Source organism: Oryzias latipes, chromosome 12 (assembly GCF_002234675.1).
Source record: "Oryzias latipes chromosome 12, ASM223467v1".
Lineage (NCBI taxonomy): Eukaryota > Metazoa > Chordata > Actinopteri > Beloniformes > Adrianichthyidae > Oryzias > Oryzias latipes.
This window is the reverse complement of record NC_019870.2, coordinates 16810775-16829487: the sequence shown is the minus strand read 5'-3', so window position 1 is coordinate 16829487 and position 18713 is coordinate 16810775. Positions and strand designations below refer to the sequence as shown.

The 18713-nt window shown below is 37.8% G+C and overlaps 2 protein-coding genes across 5 annotated transcripts in view; both read right to left on the bottom strand.

Moving 5' to 3' along the window:
- Window positions 1-3554, bottom strand: part of hook3 (hook microtubule tethering protein 3) — a 32400-nt gene extending 28846 nt beyond the window's left edge. The window contains exon 1 of one of the 3 annotated variants that reach the window (XM_011481914.3): window positions 3347-3554. In XM_011481914.3, coding sequence (XP_011480216.1) covers window positions 3347-3403 — 57 coding nt within the window. In that variant the 5' untranslated portion in view covers window positions 3404-3554. The remainder of the gene's footprint in view (window positions 1-3346) is intronic. The other 2 variants (XM_011481913.3, XM_004074853.4) reach the window with 2 other exon arrangements.
- A 1798-nt stretch (window positions 3555-5352) lies between these two features.
- LOC101175667 (putative helicase mov-10-B.2) lies at window positions 5353-17459 on the bottom strand. 2 transcript variants are annotated; one of them, XM_020707778.2, is made up of 22 exons: window positions 17356-17459; window positions 16683-16834; window positions 14091-14178; window positions 13860-14007; window positions 13464-13692; window positions 13252-13338; window positions 11956-12118; window positions 11721-11863; window positions 10516-10674; window positions 10196-10302; window positions 9926-10122; window positions 9613-9716; window positions 8527-8624; window positions 8327-8425; window positions 7190-7295; window positions 6964-7075; window positions 6699-6890; window positions 6495-6563; window positions 6294-6416; window positions 5707-5795; window positions 5518-5622; window positions 5353-5439 (listed from the first exon to the last, which is right to left on the bottom strand). In XM_020707778.2, the coding sequence occupies exons 2-22, from the start codon at window positions 16826-16828 to the stop codon at window positions 5430-5432; spliced, it is 2574 nt and encodes an 857-aa protein (XP_020563437.1). In that variant the 5' UTR covers window positions 16829-16834; window positions 17356-17459; the 3' UTR covers window positions 5353-5429. The 2 variants fall into 2 exon arrangements, with proteins under 2 accessions (XP_020563437.1, XP_020563438.1); XM_020707779.1 differs by having other exon boundaries at window positions 17352-17421.
- Between the last annotated feature and the right edge of the window lie 1254 nt (window positions 17460-18713).

The following is an 18713-nucleotide window of genomic DNA, read 5'->3' as shown; positions in this document are numbered from 1 at the left end:
TGTGGCCCAGACGCCAGGCTGTGTAGGTCCTTTCGCTGAGGGTGCTTCAGGGTCTCTTGCCCCCTCTCTTCTGTGTCGGTCGGGCTGGGGAGGATCTGGTTCCTCTAATGAACACATGGTACACTTCGGGAGCGTGCTTGCATCCCACCTGTACTTGCACACTGTCGCACTGCTCCCGTCTGCTTTAACCCTTGCTCCTAACCAGAATTTCACTCTTGGATGTAAAATATGCATTTAGAACATAAAATGTATTAAATAAATAAATTTAACAAAAAAAAGCATTTGTGCCAATATACCCCTTGGCTATCAGAAGATCCATAACCCCTTAATGTAATAGTAAAATCTGTCTAACACAAAAAGCCTCACACAAAAAGACAGGACAAGTTTTAAAAAAAAAACAAAAAAACATATCTTCTGTCTCGCTACTGCTGACCTTCATTTCTCTCCTTTAGAGAGCAAGTCTCTACCTCTCTAGATGTTCTTCCACCTGCTGTCACCACAAATCACAATGTCAGGTGTGATTTCTGGGATTCCTGTGTAACTTATCTGTCAGTCTTTCCCTCATCACAGAAACAAGAAACAGAGCTGCATCCGTGATGCATCACCCACCTCCACCTTGAAATCCTCTTTTGCACTTACAGCACATCTCACCACTGTCTAGCAGCTCTCTTCCTTGTCTAGAGAGACTCCAACATTCTTTTCTGCCATTTCACAGGTTGTCCTACAAATCACAGCTCCTTTCTTTGTATCCTGTCATAGACTTTCTCTAATACATCTACAAAGACACAATGCAGCTGCTTCTGACCTTCTCTGTTCTTCTCCAGAAGCCTCATCAAAACAAATATTACATCTTTGACACTTTTCCTTGGCATAAAACCATACCGTAGCTCACAAAAGTTCACTTACGGCTTCAACAGCTTTATTTCTCTGTAGTTTCTACAACTCTGGGCATCTCCCTTCTTCTTTAAAATGGGAACCAGAACACTTCTCCATTCCTCAGACATCCCTCTGCAAGATCTTGGTAAACAGTCCAGTCTTAAACTTTGCTGCCACCTCTCCGAAACTCTTCCATACCTCCACAGATATGTCCTCTTAGTGTTCCTTTTTCTTTTAAGGCACTCCTGAAGTTCTTCATTCCACCAAGTGTCCTTATCTGCTTTCCACATTCCAGATGACACACCAAATGCTTTGCTCACAGTTTCCCTGATCATTTTAGATGCAGCTGTCCACAGTCATCTGGGAAAATTTCACGATCTCCCAAAGTCATGCAGCACTATTCCTATTCAACTTAACAACTTTATCCAGTGCTGTGCTTTCAACCTCTTCATCTTCAGCACCACTGGTCCTCCCACAAATCACTGTCCGATGCTGTCAGACTAAACTCTCCCCAGCGAACACTTTGCAGTCGCTGATCCTTGTCAGATTCAAGCAAAGCTGGCCAACCCTGGTCCTCAGGAGCCACAACCCTGCTGGTTTTCCAGCTCTACCTGGACTGCTTGATGGTGTCTACCTAAATCATGTGTGTTCAGTCAATCAGGTGGAATCGCTTGAGTCAGCTAATCAGCAGCAAGACGATCAGGGAGAACTGGAAAACGGGCAGGGTTGTAGCTCTTGAAGACCAGGGTTGGCCTGTCTTGGATTAAAGTGTCTGCACATGATGGAATCAACTTGTGTGCTCCTCCCTTTCAATCTTGTATCAGAATCAGAAGTACTTTAATGATTCCACACATGGGAAATTTATGGATTTCCATAGCAGTAAACATGAGAGAAAATAGAATAATATAAAAACAATCATATAGGAACAAAATGTAGCAGAAATGAAACCAAATAAGGCGTATGTCAACCTATGCTCTTCTCTTTTCTGGTAAAATGTGTTTACTGTTGCCATTTCTATTCGTTTACCAAAGTCATCTGTGCTCGTGCATTCCTGTCCTGAACACCAAACTTACCCATGACCTCCTCGTCCCCTCAGTTTTTCTCACCCACGTTTGTTAAAGTCTGTTCCAATTACCAATCTCTTCCTTATAAGGATACCCTAGATCACTTCATTCATCTCCCTCCAGAATTTCTCCTTTAGCTCAAATTCAACCTGAGGGCCATTAACTACAGACAACATTCAACATCATACTTCCAACCTATAGCTTCAGACCCTTCACCCAATCCGACACGCTCCTCACCTCCAGAACCTTTTAATCAAACTCCTCCTTTAGGATTACTCCTACTCTGTGAAGAAAACAGCTTGAACCTTCTCCCAATCCATAATCCTTGCTCTCTTTCAATTTAGTTTCTTGAACACACAGGATATCCAACTTTCTTCTTTCCATTATGTTGGCCAACTCTCTAGTCTTTTCCATTAGAACACTACTGCCTCAAGTCCTCCACTCTGGTCTTTCCTTCTCCATCTCTGCCAACAAAAGTCTTCCTCCTCTCCTTCCACCAACAGTCGACAATTTTCCAGCAGCTTGGAATTCAGGTCACGACCAACCCAATACGTAAATTCTGCTTTGTTTTGTGACAACTCTTTGCAGGACCAACACACAAAAACACTGGATTATGCCATCATTATAGTCTAAAGCTTATAAGATAATTATGAAAATCTGCTATTTTCAGTTAATAAAATATAACTGTAAATGAGCTGAAAAAAGAACAATTCTCACTTCATCATTTTGGCAGCAACAAGACATTCACTGATGTGTAGAAATAATTAAATAGGTACTGTAGTTTAGGATATTGAACTCACTTCATGTTTAACTTTATCTCAAGTTTTTTGCATAACTAAATCACTTTAAAGGTGCTATCCAGATCAAGCTGTGGTATAATGATGCAGTAAAATTACTCCTTAGAAATATGACTCGTTATTCCCTGACTTTAAACTCTCAAAGTGAACAAAGTGATGCCACTTGAAGAGGAATGAAGAAAACACAAAGCAACAATGGACAACAATGACAGGAATTACGTTCTCTGACAGGGAAAAAAAATCCTTCGTGAAGAACGGAACAATCATTCCAAAGCTAACATCTCTCGTTAGGTTTGATTTTTAAACCTAGCGACAGAGAGACTGAACACTGAATAAGTAGACAACTAAGATCATTAAACATATAATGCTCTAAGCTTGAATCTATGTTTGGACGTTTGCTTTTAGTTAGCACATAGCGCATCAGTAGCTAAACACAGAAAACAGCTGGCCTGCATACGTAACCACACAGTCCGTGTCATTTTTCTCTAGCATGCTAGCGTTTTCCCCGTTAGCTTGTTGCCTAGCATGCTAGCTTTAGCATCGCCGGAGAGCAGTGTGTTTCACAGAGGGAGGAAAAAAACAACAAAACACTCTCGTTTCCAAACTTACCCACGTTAAAAGGCTTTCACAGAGTTCCATTCGATCCAGCGACTCGGGTGTGCTCATTGTTATCTATCGGAGGCTGACTTTTTGGGCGACGGGAGGCTGAACTTAACAGTGAGCTTCATAAACTCCCCGGACCTCTGACTCGTTGGGTGTCTGGAAATCCGTCGGCGAGGCCGGCGTCTGCCGGAGGCGGGCTGGGTGGGCGGAGCTTAAAGTCTGGCACCAAAACATTAAAATACATTTGATGTTTTTAAAAGAAATATATACTCATATATTTTCTCTGTGTATGATTAGCGGTGCAAAGGGTACAATAAATGTAAACATGCATATACATTTCTTTCTACAAGCACGCTAGAATTCAAAAAGAGGCCTACTGTTTATTTATTTGTTTTGAGCCATTCCAAAGAAGAATGAACTTACGATTACGATAGTTCGGACAAACATGCTAAACATCTCGACTGACCAGTTATGGTAAAAAAAGAAAAAGAAAGAAAAAAAACCCTGCTTGACAACTTTGGCTAATTGCTAATCTTTTTATCGCATTTTTTTAGTCTAAAAAAGAATTCTGATTCTGATTATTATGATTCTGATTATTATTATTATTATTATTATGATTATTATTATTATTATTATTATTATTATTATTATTATTATTATTATACTTTTTATTTTTTTATTTTTTTATACAAAGAATAGTTGATTACCTTGGTAACATGCCACCCTACCACCCCATCTACCTTTGAATGGTCCTACCCTCGACAGCAATGGGCAATACCAACCAATCACAAACATTTAAAATACATCTACAGTATCTCGTTAGAGACAAAAATCCCTTTGACTGCACTTTAAAACTAAAGCTACAAAGCAGTCTAAAACTTACAAATCTCATGCGCAGTCAATCCAACCTAACTTTCATTTTGATTTAACTTGTTAAACGTATAATTTTGTTTGGAAAAAATAAATTGTATTATTTTAGGGCTATAATTCTAATTTGATATTTGATCCCAAATTAAAAATGTATGCATAATTGCTTTGGAGGGGAAAGGGGAAAAAGTAGTTTCCCAACACTCAACATCCAATTTGACTATTTCCGCTTAAGTCAGAGTTGAGGTTTTTTTCTTTTTTTGATATGATGTATAAGAAACTATTGTCAATTTGATTTTCTGATTTTCGTCATATATATATTTTTTTTAATTGTGCTTTAGTTATCAATAAAGCCAGCTTTGTATTCGTGCATACTTGCTGTATCTGGAGGCATTGTTTTCTTCTGACTTGCAATGGAGAATTTTGTGAAACTTACTGAAAGTTTTGGAATAATTTCAGAAGCATTTAGCTGGTTATAGAAGAAAGTGTTTTGATATCTATGACATTTCAAGTTCAATTTAAGTGCTTCACAAGACTTTATTCCAGGTATCGCTCTACAGTAATTTCAAAATAAAAGCTAAGTGTGCATAAGAATGTTTTAGTTACCTTTTCATAGGGGCAGTGAAAAGGCTCTTGTTCAAATCCTGGCTGGGACGTTTCTGTGTGGAGTTTGCACGTTCTCCCCAAGCCTGCATGGGGAAAACTCCAGCTTCCTCTGTCAGTCCAAAAATATGCTTCATAGCTTAATTGGTTACTCTAAAGTGACCCTAAGTGTGTTGAAGTGATTGTGTGCCCTGTGAGAGACTGGTGACCCATCCAAGGTGTGGCCCACCAACACCAACAGTAGCCGGGACAAGCCCCCGGCAAACCTGTGACCCCTAAAGGGATTTAGCAGGTTAGGAAAGTGGATGGTTGCCTTTTTAGTTGAATATTTTAGGATTAACACTTTACAATCCCAAACTGTGAAATATGACTTGATAAATGCAAAAATACAAAACTATAATTGCAAAATCTCAACTGATCCACTGTGAAGCAGGTGAATAAGCTTAAACTGTTCAATGCAGCACATGCTAAACATGGACTGGTATGCATTAAACAGAAGATAAGGGTTATTTGGCTGGAAAAAAGACAACAAATAAATTCTTTTTTTTTTGTTTTATTTTCCTGTTTTATTCCTTGGCAGTTGTGTTGATTTCTCCATTGAAACCCAGCAGTTGGAGCGTCATGCAGTGCTGTAGAGGGTTTCACAAAACGTCATAGTTAAGGCTGTTTTCAGACATTAAGTGGATGTACTTTAGAAAGTACTCTACCTGAGTGTTGGTGCGTCTGCGACAGTGGGCGTGTCTTGAGTTAGGCCTCTATCAAAGAGAGTAAAGCCACGGTATGCTCCCGCTTTTAAACAGTAGTGGATAAACCTGAGAGTATGAGTGAAAGATGAGGAATGTTAGACGGCTCTCACTCTGCTCTCATGTCATCTTGTAAAATGTTCTGGGCCTTACGTGTTCCAGTTCTTATCAGTTGCCAGGAGTCGTGGGTCTCCCACCACAACCAGAAGGGAGCGGGCACGGGTCATCGCCACGTTAAACCTCTAAGAATAATTTCGTTTTTGTGAACAGATGTGTACACATATATATTACTTTTAACTGCAACCACAAGCTTCAATTGGATGCAGAAATGAAAAAAATCTGAGATTTAAAGACCCACTCCAATGAAAATGGGTTTTTGACACGTTCTTGTGGCATTTCTCTCATGATGAAGGACATACATAAGGAAAGTTAAGCTTAAAATTGCATTTCTGAGTATTTTTTTCATTCAAATTGTTGTGAATCCGGAGGGGACGAAACATGCTGTTCGAAAAAGAGTGTATTTGTATGCGGGGCGGGCTACAAGCTCCCTGCTCCAAGCGATCAGCAACGGGGAGGGGAAAGGGGGTGGGGTTGCTCTGCGCCAACAGTGAGAAACCATACAAAACGACACTGTTTTTTTAGTCTAAAAATGGCATAATCATAATAAAAAAGACAACCGCTTTCACAATCGATCAAAAGCTGATCGGAGTGGATCTTTAAAGCAATACGATGGTGCTCACCCTGTCATCTCTGATAAAGCCCAGGATAAAGTTCTGCTTGTGCTTCAGTTTGGGAAAGCAGCGCACTGTTGACATCAGAATCACGCTGAACTCTTTACCCTGAAATTTATCCACTGTCCCAACCTGCAAAACACAAACAGTTGCTTAACATGGACTGCAAAATCTTTTACAGTTAAGCTCTAAAAAGCTTCACTGACGTACTTCTACATTTTCCAAATTTTCTTTGCTGAGGTCTGCATCCCATTGAATGGCCTTTTGGATTTTCTCCACCTGTAGGTAGATATTTAAAGACAAAGTTGGAGTTGTGTTTAGAACTATTCTGGCCACAAAAAGTTTGTAAATTTGCTATTTCAGTATTATTTAGGATTTTATATAATAAAAACATTTTAATGTAATCAAACTGACTTGTTTCCTGTATGGAGAGATGATGCCGATTTCTCCTGGTGGAACATGGCTCACATTATTCCGGTGGAGGTGTTGGATCAGGGATTTTAGGTATTCCTTTATGACTTCAATCTCTGCCATGTTGTAAAAAGAAGAGAAGCCCTTTTCCTGTTGGCTGATGCCGGCCACGCCATGGAAGACCACCGGGAAACCCTGAAACGAATAAGGAAGTCACAAAAGCAGAAGTGGACGGAGGCTGCTTGTTGTCTGTGTACGATCTCCTCACCTCCTTGGGCAGAAGCTCCAATTGATTGTATAACTTGCTAAGACGAGCACACGGCTGGAGCTCTCCACCATAAAACAGGTCGTTAGGAACTTTGAGAATGGCAGGATGGGATCTGGGAGATTTAAAATGAAACGGGTGACACATAAAAAAATTAGAATTTGGGGAAAAAGTTTATAAAGAATCCTGAGCAATTATTTAAAGTGACAAAAGATGTCCAAAACCCGACCTATAGTTCTTCAGCAGTTTGGTGATGAAGTTGCTATCAAACCCAAAATCCTCATGAGGTTTGTACAGATCGTTGTCCCTCATCAGCCTCTCCAACAAGGACACCCCTGCACAAATAAAACGTCTCAATCCTCTTTTTCTGTTAGAATGCAGATAGGAAGTATTTCTTTGCATTCTTTTTTTATTTCATTTTTACTCTGCAAGTAGAAACAGGTCCAACATTTATTGTGGCTATCGAATTTTTTCATACCATCCTGCTCCTAAAACAGAAGTTTGTAAACTGGAACAATACACAAGTTTTAAATGAGAATTTACCACAAAATTTAAAATGATGCTAATTTTATTTTGAAAGAGTTCCTGAAGTCTGCAGGAAGCTGCACAGCAGAGACCCTCACATGTCTTTTACTCTGCACCGTTGGACCTAAAATATTTTAAATGACCATTGTAATAGAATAGAATAGAATAGAATAGAAAAGAACTTTATTGATCCTACAAAGAGGATATGACCTTGTGAACATACATTCTTTAGAAGTCTGTTTAAATTTGCATGACAAAAATACAGAGTAAATCCAAGGAAAAATTATCATTTGTTTGTTTTTATCTTTAATAATTTGGTTTCTAAATTTTAATTCTAGATGTTTTCAAGAAAATTGCAGCAGCTGCAATTTTGTTTTGTAATTTTGATTATACCCAATGACTTTACCTTATTTTTATTTAAATAAATAGGAAGACAGTACAAACCAAAAGTTTGGACACACCTTCTCATTCAAATGAATGGGAAGGTGTGTCCAAACTTTTAAATTCAAATGAATGGGAAATGAATGGGAAGGTGTGTCCAAACTTTTGGTCTGCGCTGTATATTTAAAAATTTTAAGGCCCGAGGTAATAATTGAGCTGACCTTCTACACATATAGTCACAGGGCGCTATAAGCAGAAATGAAGTGATGTAGTAATACAGTATAACCCAAAATGTGACGTACATGCATGTGGACGCCAGGTCTTATAAGATAAAACACTACTATACACATTAAGACATAATCCTTAACTTATAAAATAATCAAATCAGTTGTTTTTGGGTAGATTTTTTTTAGCTCTCTGAATGTACAGTTATTTGGATATAACTGTGCCAGGTGCTCACCCAGTCCATGGTACTCTGCAGTCTTCGATATAACAACTGGGCCCAGCTGTTTTGGGTCTCCAGCCAACACAACCTGGCACGTGCTGCGGTCACATAAACCTGTAAAGAAGTCAGGCACAAGTTCAGGGACATTTTTGACGGATTATCAAAAAGTTTGCCCAAATATCTGATTGTAAACAAGAGATATTGTGTCACACCACCTGCTATTGGAATCATACTCTCTGTCTCTGTAGCTTGGCCTGCCTCGTCCACAAAGATGTAAGTGTAGTGCTTTGGAGGGATCCCGCCTGTCACAAGCCTGGGAAGAAAGCAGCAACATCTATAGATTTACCATAAAGTGTTATGATTCGTTTCATTGGAGAGACTGTACATCTCTGACACATTGAGCTCCTGTTCCTGTGAATCTGAGATCTATTTTTATAGGTTTTATTTTTTATTAAAAAAAAAAGTAAAGTTTTATTAATGAACATGTGAACAGGTGACCTCTGACCTCACTGGATCTGAAGGGTGAAAATCAAGATTGAAGTAGGAAGGGGACATTTACTGGGGTTTAGTCCTCCCGACTTTAGGATTTGGGCAAGACAACAAAATTGAAACAGTTGTTTAATAGAAAAAAAGAACCTACTCTCCTGTTTTCTTCTTCTACTTTTTTGTCTTTTGGCGTTTTCCTTTTTGCTAAGTTTACACCGGAAATGTACGTCCAATGAAAAGTCTGTGTGAACGCGTATGTGTGTGTTTCTGGCCTCTGCGTTCAAAACCCTTGTCTTTACGTGTCGCTGTGCAAATCTGTAAACATTTTTGGGCTCTATGTACAAAACGCGTGGTGATAGAACGGGTGTTGAGAGTTAAATCTATTGAACTTGGACCAGTCAGGAACTCGGATTGGTAGCGAATGAGTAGTGTCCTTTTCAAAACATGGAAGTGTCAACCATTTGTATATTGATCATGGAGGATCAACATAGCATTAGGGTTGCCAAAGCAAATCATCCGCCTCCATCTATCTTCTGTTTCCTTCTTGATCACAACAATCACTATCATGTCCTCTTTCACTACCATCTATTTTGAACTGAGTTGCTATGGAGTATAACTAGCAGCAACCAGAACAGGCATAATAAAGAAGTAAAAATCTTATATAAGTCACAGTTTGGGAGAAACGTATTTAAAAAAATACAAGACCAAGAAGAGACATTTCATCTTGAAAGGCAAATCATGATAATGGAATAGATAACCATAATAGACTGAAAACACTTCCATTCTGTCAATCTGTTGTCTTTTTCCCACTGTACCTTCCAGCAGTTTGCAGGGTGGTGACCAAGATCTTGCGACTCATGATGCTTTTTTTGTTGGGGATTTTAATGGTGCCTTTTTTTTGGTCTAGGTTGCAGTTCTTCTAAAGATTACAATAAAACATGTAGACATCAGTACAAAAATCATCATTCACTTGAAAGCCTTGAGGAAATAGTTTAATAGTACATCTATGTTGCTTTAGGTTAGTTATTATCAACTAGGCAAATGATAGGGCAATAGAAGGTTGAGTTCTGGTCTCCTCTTAAGTTGGCAAAGCTATTATTGCAAAATTAATAAATACAAAAGTCTGACCTTTAAAATTTCAGGGATTTTAGCGATGGAGTGGAGCAAGGGGTACAAACGATACACTTTGTCCGTGTCTACCAATCCCTTCAGAATCTTCTCACAGATGTCATCACTTGCACTGTTGGACGGCGCGCAGACCAGGATGTTGATGTCTTGTGCTTTTACGATTTCCATGATGGCTTTTACTAAAGTCAAGGTTTTGCCTGATGTGTGAAACGACAAAGTAAGGATTTGCTTTCTAAGAAACAAACCAACCCGAAGAGAAATGAACTTTACCTGTGCCAGGCGGACCACACAGCAAGTAAGCGGCTGGCTTTGCAGTGCGTCTGAGAATGTGTGTGACAGCTTTCTGCTGCTCCGGGTTGAATTCAAATCTTGGTGGCCTGGATTTAGAGGAAACAATGGCGAGTTGAGCTACATTTAACTTTAGGGATAATGCAAGACATCCATAATAATCATCATCAGTTTAGGAACAGAAAAAGAAAACAAAAAATCTACTGAAAAAAAAGCAAAAAAGGAGGCAAACCTGCATCAGCCCTAACTAAAAGAAAGATGCTTAACATGCTTTGAGGCATTTAAAAGGGAGGTCAACTAACCTGTTCAGTGCTAGAAGGCGTGGGAGCCTTCTGGTTGGGAAAAGCAGGTCCATTGGTCCCCTCTCTGCTGCCATTGCTGCCGCTCTGTGCTGCATGCGCAGGCACATGCGGTTGAGTTTGAACGTAACACCGCACCTGAGCACTCCACGGTCAGGGACCCTGTATATCATGTAATACTAATTTAGTTTCTTGAATTGGGCAAAACAGCACAGGATTTATTAAAAAGGAATCAAAGAAAAATACAAGTAAATTAAAACCAGCTTGTCTGAAGCCCATTGAGATGAATTTTGTTGGAAATATTGGGTTATATAAATAAAATTGAATTGAATTGCATTGTCTCAGGCATTTAGCTCCAAAAATATCATCATGGACCTTTCATTTAACACCAAACCATATCTGTAACTTGGTTAAGCCCAAAAAGGACACTCATTCTGATTCTGGATCTGTGAAATGTAATAATGATTTCTGGAATAATGTCTGTTAAGTTAATCAACAAGCAATTCATCTTTGCAATTTGATATTAATAATAGATTAGATAAATGATCTGCACGTGGACTGAAAAAGTATAATTAACTCTAATAGGATTTAAAAGTAGGGTATTTAATTTAAAGTAAATCATAAAAAGGGAGGGATTTTATAAGTTTGCTTCCTCCCACCCCTTTTCAAGTAATTGATTCACCTGTTTTTGATGAAATTCACATTTAATTGATTCAATGTGTCACGTTTTGCATGTAGAAGTACAAATATGTCTACTTGTTAAGAGTAATGACATAATTTCTTTGTGTGTGCATATGTATATATCTTCTTCTTCCACTTTCGGCTTCTCCCATCAGGGGTCGCCACAGCGAACGAGTCGCATGGTAAATTTGGCAATGTTTTACGCCGGATGCCCTTCCTGATGCAACCTTCTCAAACCGGGCTTGGAACCGGCAGAGGTAGAGAAGGGAACAGGGAGGAGCCTGGAGTCGAACCCAGGTTACACGGATGGAAGGTGCCGCAAACCAGCACGAGCTAAACTGGCTCCCGCATATGTATATATCTACTAATTCTTATTTTCCAATCAAGTCATGACTAATATTCAAGTTTGATTTATCTATATATACATGTACATTTCTTTGGTTTTGACCGTTTGAAATAAACCAAAATTCCAAATCAAAACAATAAAAAACACATTTTTGTGTCAAAAGATGCTGATTTGCTCTTACTCATTGAGGAATTTTATGAATATCCGGTCCTCACGTATGTCATGAACAATGCCCTCGTAGACTTTATTGTCAACATCTGAAGGGACAAGGGTCACAAAACAACAAGAAAGCACCACCGACGAGTTGTAAGAGGGACCTGTAATCTGATGAGACACACATAACATTCCTCACATTTCTATGGTCAAAGCTCAAGTCAGAAAAGTTGCCGGGTAGTTTTAACTGTGAGATGTCCAACCTTCAGAGTGAAGGTCTCTGAGTTGCTTTTGTGAGCTGTCACAAGCACGTTTTCCTGGTTGTACTTATCCAGACTTTCTTGGAGATGAAGCTCCTCGAGATGGAGCAGCATGTGGAATCTCCTGGCGTAGTTTTCTGAGTTCAGCGGTTTCTGTTCAAGCTCCCTAAAGAAAAATTCACAGTGGAAGTAGTGATCCTGCTTTTATCATAACATTTTAGAGGAAATATATAGTTAATTGCATCAATTAATTGTTTCTAGGGACACAAAAACAATTACCTTAATAAAACGTTTAAACATGGAAAAAAAAAGCATTTATGAAACCAAGCATGACTAAAAATTTGTTTTGCTTCCAAAACTGAGCTAAATAAAATACAAATATTTTATAATAGTTATAATATTTAAAAAAAAAACACTTTTTAAACCTTGGAAATATGAGTTTTTTGCAGCTTATACATGCGACTAAACATTTTTAGGTGCAAGTTCAAATATAAAATGAGCAAAGTTGTGCTACTTTTTTGCCTTAGACTCATTTAGTAGATTAGATAATAACAAGTTTCCTCAAAAAATATAAATCTGAAATATTATGCTTACAGTCATTGATTGTTGTATTAATCGTCACAATATAAAAATGAAACAAAAAAGTAGAATTTTTCTACATGAAGTACATTTTTGTTTGTTTGTATTTCTTATTTACCGATCTTCCGCACTATATGATGCACTTAAAAGCCCCTTTTTAGAAAAGAAAAAAAAAAGTCAGTGTGCCTCAAAATCTGTTGTGGTTCATATATAGATTCATTCAGTTTTTTTAGAGGCGCTCTGTCAAAATATCAGTCAGTTTTTATGAGTGACTGACAGTATTAGGAGTAGGCGTAGTCACAGTAACGTTTGTTTTAGCGGTATCAGTCTGTTTTTTTTTTACATGTTACTAACAAAGTTGGGAATTACTGCAAATACGCTGAGGCGGCTAACGTATGTCGGGGACGGACTGTCTTTTTTATGAGTTACTAACAAGATCGGGAGTTAGCATAGTCACACTGACGTAGCAGTATCAATCAATTTTTTTTTCACATGTTGCAAACCATTAGGAATTACAGTTATTGTGCTGTGAAGCGTGTTAATGAACCATTTTTATGACAAGTCTGAAAATAGACCACTCATCAACAGCACGCCTTATATTCCAGTGCGTCTTACAGTGCCGAAAATAGGATATTTGAACGTGCAATTCTCAAAAAAAATCTAATTCTTGACTAGACACTTTTTTGTTCGCTCATAAAAAAAGTGAATACCTAAACATACCTCGCCGCTTTCTCAAGTGCACCTTCCTCCCTGGGGAGCCAAAATTCCTGAAGAACCACCACATTTTTAAGAGCATTCATATTTTCACTGCAGAAACAAAACAACAAAAACACAAAACAATAAAACCATCATATAATTAGCAACTAATAAATCTTGTAATAATAATGATGAATACATTGAGATTATCAAAAGAGAAACAAATACAGTTTTACCTTTTAGCAGGAACCGTTTTTGAAGTCTGGGGAACTTCTTCAGAGGATTTGGGATCCTGAGGGAGCTGGAGTTGCATGTATTTGTATGTACTACGTGTGACATCTATAAGGCGTATCATCTTAAACTGTTCTTTGGGCTTCTCTTTTGTTTGAAATGTAAAGAGGAAAACGACCTCATAGAAACCAGTGTGTTCAGAGTCAAAATGAACATTAATTGTGAAGATTTTTCCTAGAAAACAGACGATGAGAGAAAAGTCAGTGTCTTCAAATCTCACAGCAGTGTTGGGATTTTTGTTTTAAATGTCAGAGCTTGGTTTGTGTACTTTTTTTTCCCAACATAACTGTTCCTGTAGCATTTGAAATGAGTATGTTTGTATGTTTGGGTACGTTACAAACCTGCATTAACACAATGTCTCTCTAGAGTCCCAAAAGTTTTTCCCCGGTGGTCTTTGAAAGTAAAAAGGCTTTTCCAAAATTCTGAAGTCTCAAAGGAGAAATAAACAGAGTGGTGTCCCCAGTTGCTTACTTTGAGTGACACAACTGCCTGTTGTAATAGAAACAAAATAAATGAATTAACTTTCCAACTTTGCCAAAGAAAAACACGTAATTAAAGTTTTGTTTTCTCACCTTATTGTCATTCGCCGTGACAGAGAAACTCTTTTGGTATTTTAAATACCCCACTTTTATTTTGACATCATGATTTTCCTCAGTTTGCCTGTGTGGATGGATGAAAAACAGTCCTTCTGAAATTGTACACAGCATGAAACACACTGAAAGAAATAGAGCAACATGTGATGCAAAGTTGCAATAACCTCAACCCACTAGGAGCCAAAAAGTCAAGCCCTTTAAAAATGACATACTGATTTATATCTATGTAATTGTTCCTATTATACATATAAATACAGTCCCTGACAAAAGTCTTGTCGCTTATCCATTTTGTAGAAACAAAAGCGTATAACCTCACTTTTAATGAATCCATTGGCTTTAGAAATGTCTCATATGAAAGCTAAAACCCTCCCAAATTATGTTCAATATACTAAAATAAAATTGCTTCACTGAAGAAATATTGATCATTTAATGAACACAGAAAGGTCACATTTTGGCATGACAAAAGTTTTGTCGCCTTGTCATATGATGCACCCAATCCTAGATTACAGCCTCACCTGTGATCAATTGCTGATCAATCAATTACTGGGTGTATATAAAAAGAACCGCAGCACACCAGGCCTTCACATCAACTGCAACTTGACCTCTGACAACATGCCTAAGATTCACCCTGAGACCAAAGCGTTGATTATCAAGAGGCTGGAGACCAGATCCACTGCTGAGGTGGCTGACACCTTCAATGTGTCTCAGCGTCAAGTACAAAGACTAAGAAAAAGATTTGAAGAGACTGGAGATGTTTTTGACAAGCCCAGGTCCGGCAGACCCTGCAAGACAACTGCTCGGCAGGACCGTTTGTTGGTTCGAAAATCCAAGGCCAGCCCCTTTTCCACTGCAGCAGAGCTTTACCAGGCCTGGTCACCTCAAGTCCCTGTGTCAACCAGAATAGTTTGTAGAATTCTATCTCAAAATGGCCTCCATGGTCGAATCAGTGCCCAGAAACCAGCAATAAACAAAAGGCAATTGAAAAAACGTGTGGCATTTGCCAAGGCCCACAGCCTGCTAAAAGGATGGACGCTGGAAAAGTGGCAGAAGGTGGATTTCTCAGATGAGTCTTCAATTGAATTACATCACAGCCGCCGCAAATATTGCAAGAGACCAACTGGAGCCCGCATGGACCCAAGATTCAACCAGAAAACAGTTAAGTTTGGTGGCGGAAAAATCATGGTCTGGGGTTACATCCAGTATGGGGGTGTGCGGAACATTTGCAGGGTGGAAGGCAATATCAATAGCCTAAAATATCAAGAAGTATTAGCTACCTCTTACATTCCCAACCATAAAAGGGGTCAAATTCTGCAGCAGGATGGTGCTCCATCGCATACTTCCCTCTCTACATCAAAGTTCCTCAAGGCGAAGAAGATCAAGGTGCTCCAGGACTGGCCAGCCCAGTCACCAGACATGAACATCATTGAGCATGTCTGGGGTAGAATGAAAGAGGAAGCATGGAAGACGAAACCAAAGAATCTTGATGAACTCTGGGAGGCATGTAAGACTGCTTTCTTTGCTATTCCTGATGACTTCATCAATAAATTGTATGAATCATTGTCAAACCGCATGGATGCTGTCCTTCAAGCTCATGGAAGTCATACAAGATATTAAATATGGATCTCACAGTAGTACTACTTAATTCACTGATGTTATGCAACATATTTTTGTTTTTGAAGTAAATTATTTGTTAAATGTTCACACTACTCTTTGTAGGCGACAAAATTTTTGTCTTGCCAAAATGTGAATTTTCTGTGTTCATTAAATGATCAATATTTTCTTCAGTGAAAAAATGTTATTTTAGTATATTGAACATAATTTGGGAGGGTTTTAGCTTTCATATGAGACATTTCTAAAACCAATGGATTCATTAAAAGTGAGGTTATACGCTTTTGTTTCTACAAAATGGATAAGCGACAAGACTTTTGTCAGGGACTGTATATTGTTTTTTGTGGCATAAATGAAAAAAGACAGCCTGTGTCACAAATGATCCTCAAAATGAAATCAATATTTTAGCAGTTTTTGTAATTAAATTAAAAAATAGTTTATTTTACCGTTTGTGGTGCATATCAGTCAGAAAAAAAATAGAAAATCTGCTTTATAATCCACTGTGTCGGAATTCTGTTTACTAACCTCCAATTGATTTTCTGTGGTGTGCAGCGCACAAAATTCTGCTAAAATGTTTTATTTTGACTTTAGACATACATTTTCTTTCAACTGTTTGTGAATGAATGAATACATTTTAGGTTAGATTGCTCTTTTTGACTTTACTTACTTTAAAGTTACTTTTTACATGTAAAGGTTTTTGTTTTTTTCTGTAACCAAAGAGCCATGATGGAGGGGTAAGAGAGACACAGGTTTGTTCTATCCTTTAAAAAACTGAACAGCTGTTTGCTTTAAGTGAGATCAACATCAGAAAGATCTTCTATCTCCAAGGTTTTGAACAATGCTTTCCTTAACAATATCATTAGAAATGGAAAATGCTGACATTCTAAATACAAAACAAAACAAATCTTGGAGGTTATTTCCAGCCACTTTGCTCTTTTTCTGTGTTTTAGAGGGTTTTCATACCTATTTTTCTGGAATAATGTTGCCCATTTTATTCGGTCCTGAATTTCACTGTAGGCCAGATTAGCAAACTGGTTTTCATCAGGGACAATTTTGTTCAGATTCCTCCTGGGGACAGTCTCCCATTCGTCATCTTGAGGTAGACTCATTTTGGCCTGAAGAATGTGAAGAAGAAATATGTTTAAGTCATGATGCATTAATAAAGACAGAATGAGATCTTAATGTGTCACAGAGGTCATGAAAAAGAGCTTTTTTTTAAATATGTACAGAGTATGCAGTATATTTATCTTTTTTAAGGGCTGACTGACTTTTCTTTCTTTTTCAAAAGTTTTTGAGATATTTTTTCCATTTTAGTAGTTTGTCAAGCTGGCTAACAAAAAGCAGCTGCTATGCTGTTGTGATGCTAGTTTAGCTTAAACAGAATGTCTGAAACCTAAGAAAAACAATATTCAAAAAGGATTTTTAATAAATGTTAGAAATATGAAAAAACTCAGAATATACAAATCTATTTTTTGACATACAATTAAAACTATGTGAACTGGAATTGTTCTCAACAAATAGCATGCATACTGTGCCAATTAGGAGTTTTCCCAAAATTTTTGCTTTACAAGCCTCGATGTTTCATAAACTAACCATAAATAAACATTATAATAAATATTTGTAAATATATACCTACTTTAGTGATGAAAACACAAGCTTGATGAGGTGAATACTGTTACTTCTGTTAAAAAAAAAAAGATCTAGAGTATCCTAGCAACCGTGATGCTACTTAAAGAAATACAAATGTCCAACGATTTGGAATGTAATCACCAGAAAAAAGAATGGGTGAGCCCATTAGAAAATGTATTTAATGCACTCAAATTGAAAACGTGATGTTTCTGCCATCGCCAATTTCACCACTGTGAGGCGCAGATTTCGAGGTCAAGGAGGTTTGTTCCGTCTTCAACTTAAGATTTAGGTTGTTGTGACTCATGTGGCAGTGAAGGTGACTAGTTCCTAATAAATATGCCTTGTTACTGAAGATGATGCAGTTCACCTCTGGAGAAGTATATTACAGCAACCCTAAGTAGTCTCTGCACTTTCAGGTGTATGCCAATCAAATCGGTCCATAACAATGATGTAAGAATGACACTGAAAATATTCAATGTGAATATTTCAAAAGGCTTATTATTTTTTATCAACCTTTTAACCTTAAAACACATAATAACAATACTTGGAAAATTACTTTAGAGCAAACAAAGTCTTAATTTACTCTTTAAAAAATGACATCGATTTGTATTTATGTTATTATAACTATTATGATAAATATAAATAAACTATTGTTTTTGGCATCACTTGAATTCCTTTCAAAATAAAAGACACCTTGTCTCACAGAATAATCTCAATGTAGCAAATGTAGTAATGGGTAGAGTAATGTCAAATCTGATAAAACAGAACAGTTTCTTTCACAGCCAGAATTTTGTCAATCTTACAAACCAAAATGACATCAGAGCTAATTTAGTGACCCTCACCAGATTTTTGTAATTTTCCGGCATGATTAAAATCTTTGAATCTGTTCAGAAATATGGGATTACTGCCCTCCAATTGATTTTCTGTGGGACACAGCGCTCAATAATCTGTCAAAGTGTTTTACTTTGAGTTTGTTAAACTACGAAGCCGAATCACTTGATGGATAGTTGGAGCATTGTGGGTAGTGTAGTCAGGAGCCTTGAAGAGTGACATGTTGTTTTTCAACTGTTTGCAGACAACTTTAAGTTAGTTAGTTAGTTACTTTACTGTTTGTTTGTTTTTTACTTTCTACTTTCTTACTGTTTACTTTATAGCTACTTCTTAAAATTAAAAACTGTATTTTTCTTTAACCAGAGAGACACAATGGAGGGGTAAAAGAGCCATATGTGGCTCCAGATTGAAGACCCCTGCTGTTTTGAATATTAAGGCTGCTCATTTCCGGTCTTTGAGATCTACCACCCTGACTGTTTTCCAGATCTCCCAGCCCTGCTAGCTTCTGATAGGCTCAATCATGCCTCCACATTC

Bases quoted from the DNA above. Each gene is read 5' to 3' on its own strand.
- LOC101175667 (XM_020707778.2), bottom strand. From the start codon at position 16,828: ATGAGTCTACCTCAAGATGACGAATGGGAGACTGTCCCCAGGAGGAAT. The intron at 9,717-9,925 runs GTCAGACTTTTG...TGTAATCTTTAG, and splicing joins AAATCCCTGAAATTTTAAAG to AAGAACTGCAACCTAGACCA. The intron at 8,625-9,612 runs GTACAGTGGGAA...CTTTCTTCCCAG, and splicing joins ACCCTGCAAACTGCTGGAAG to GCTTGTGACAGGCGGGATCC.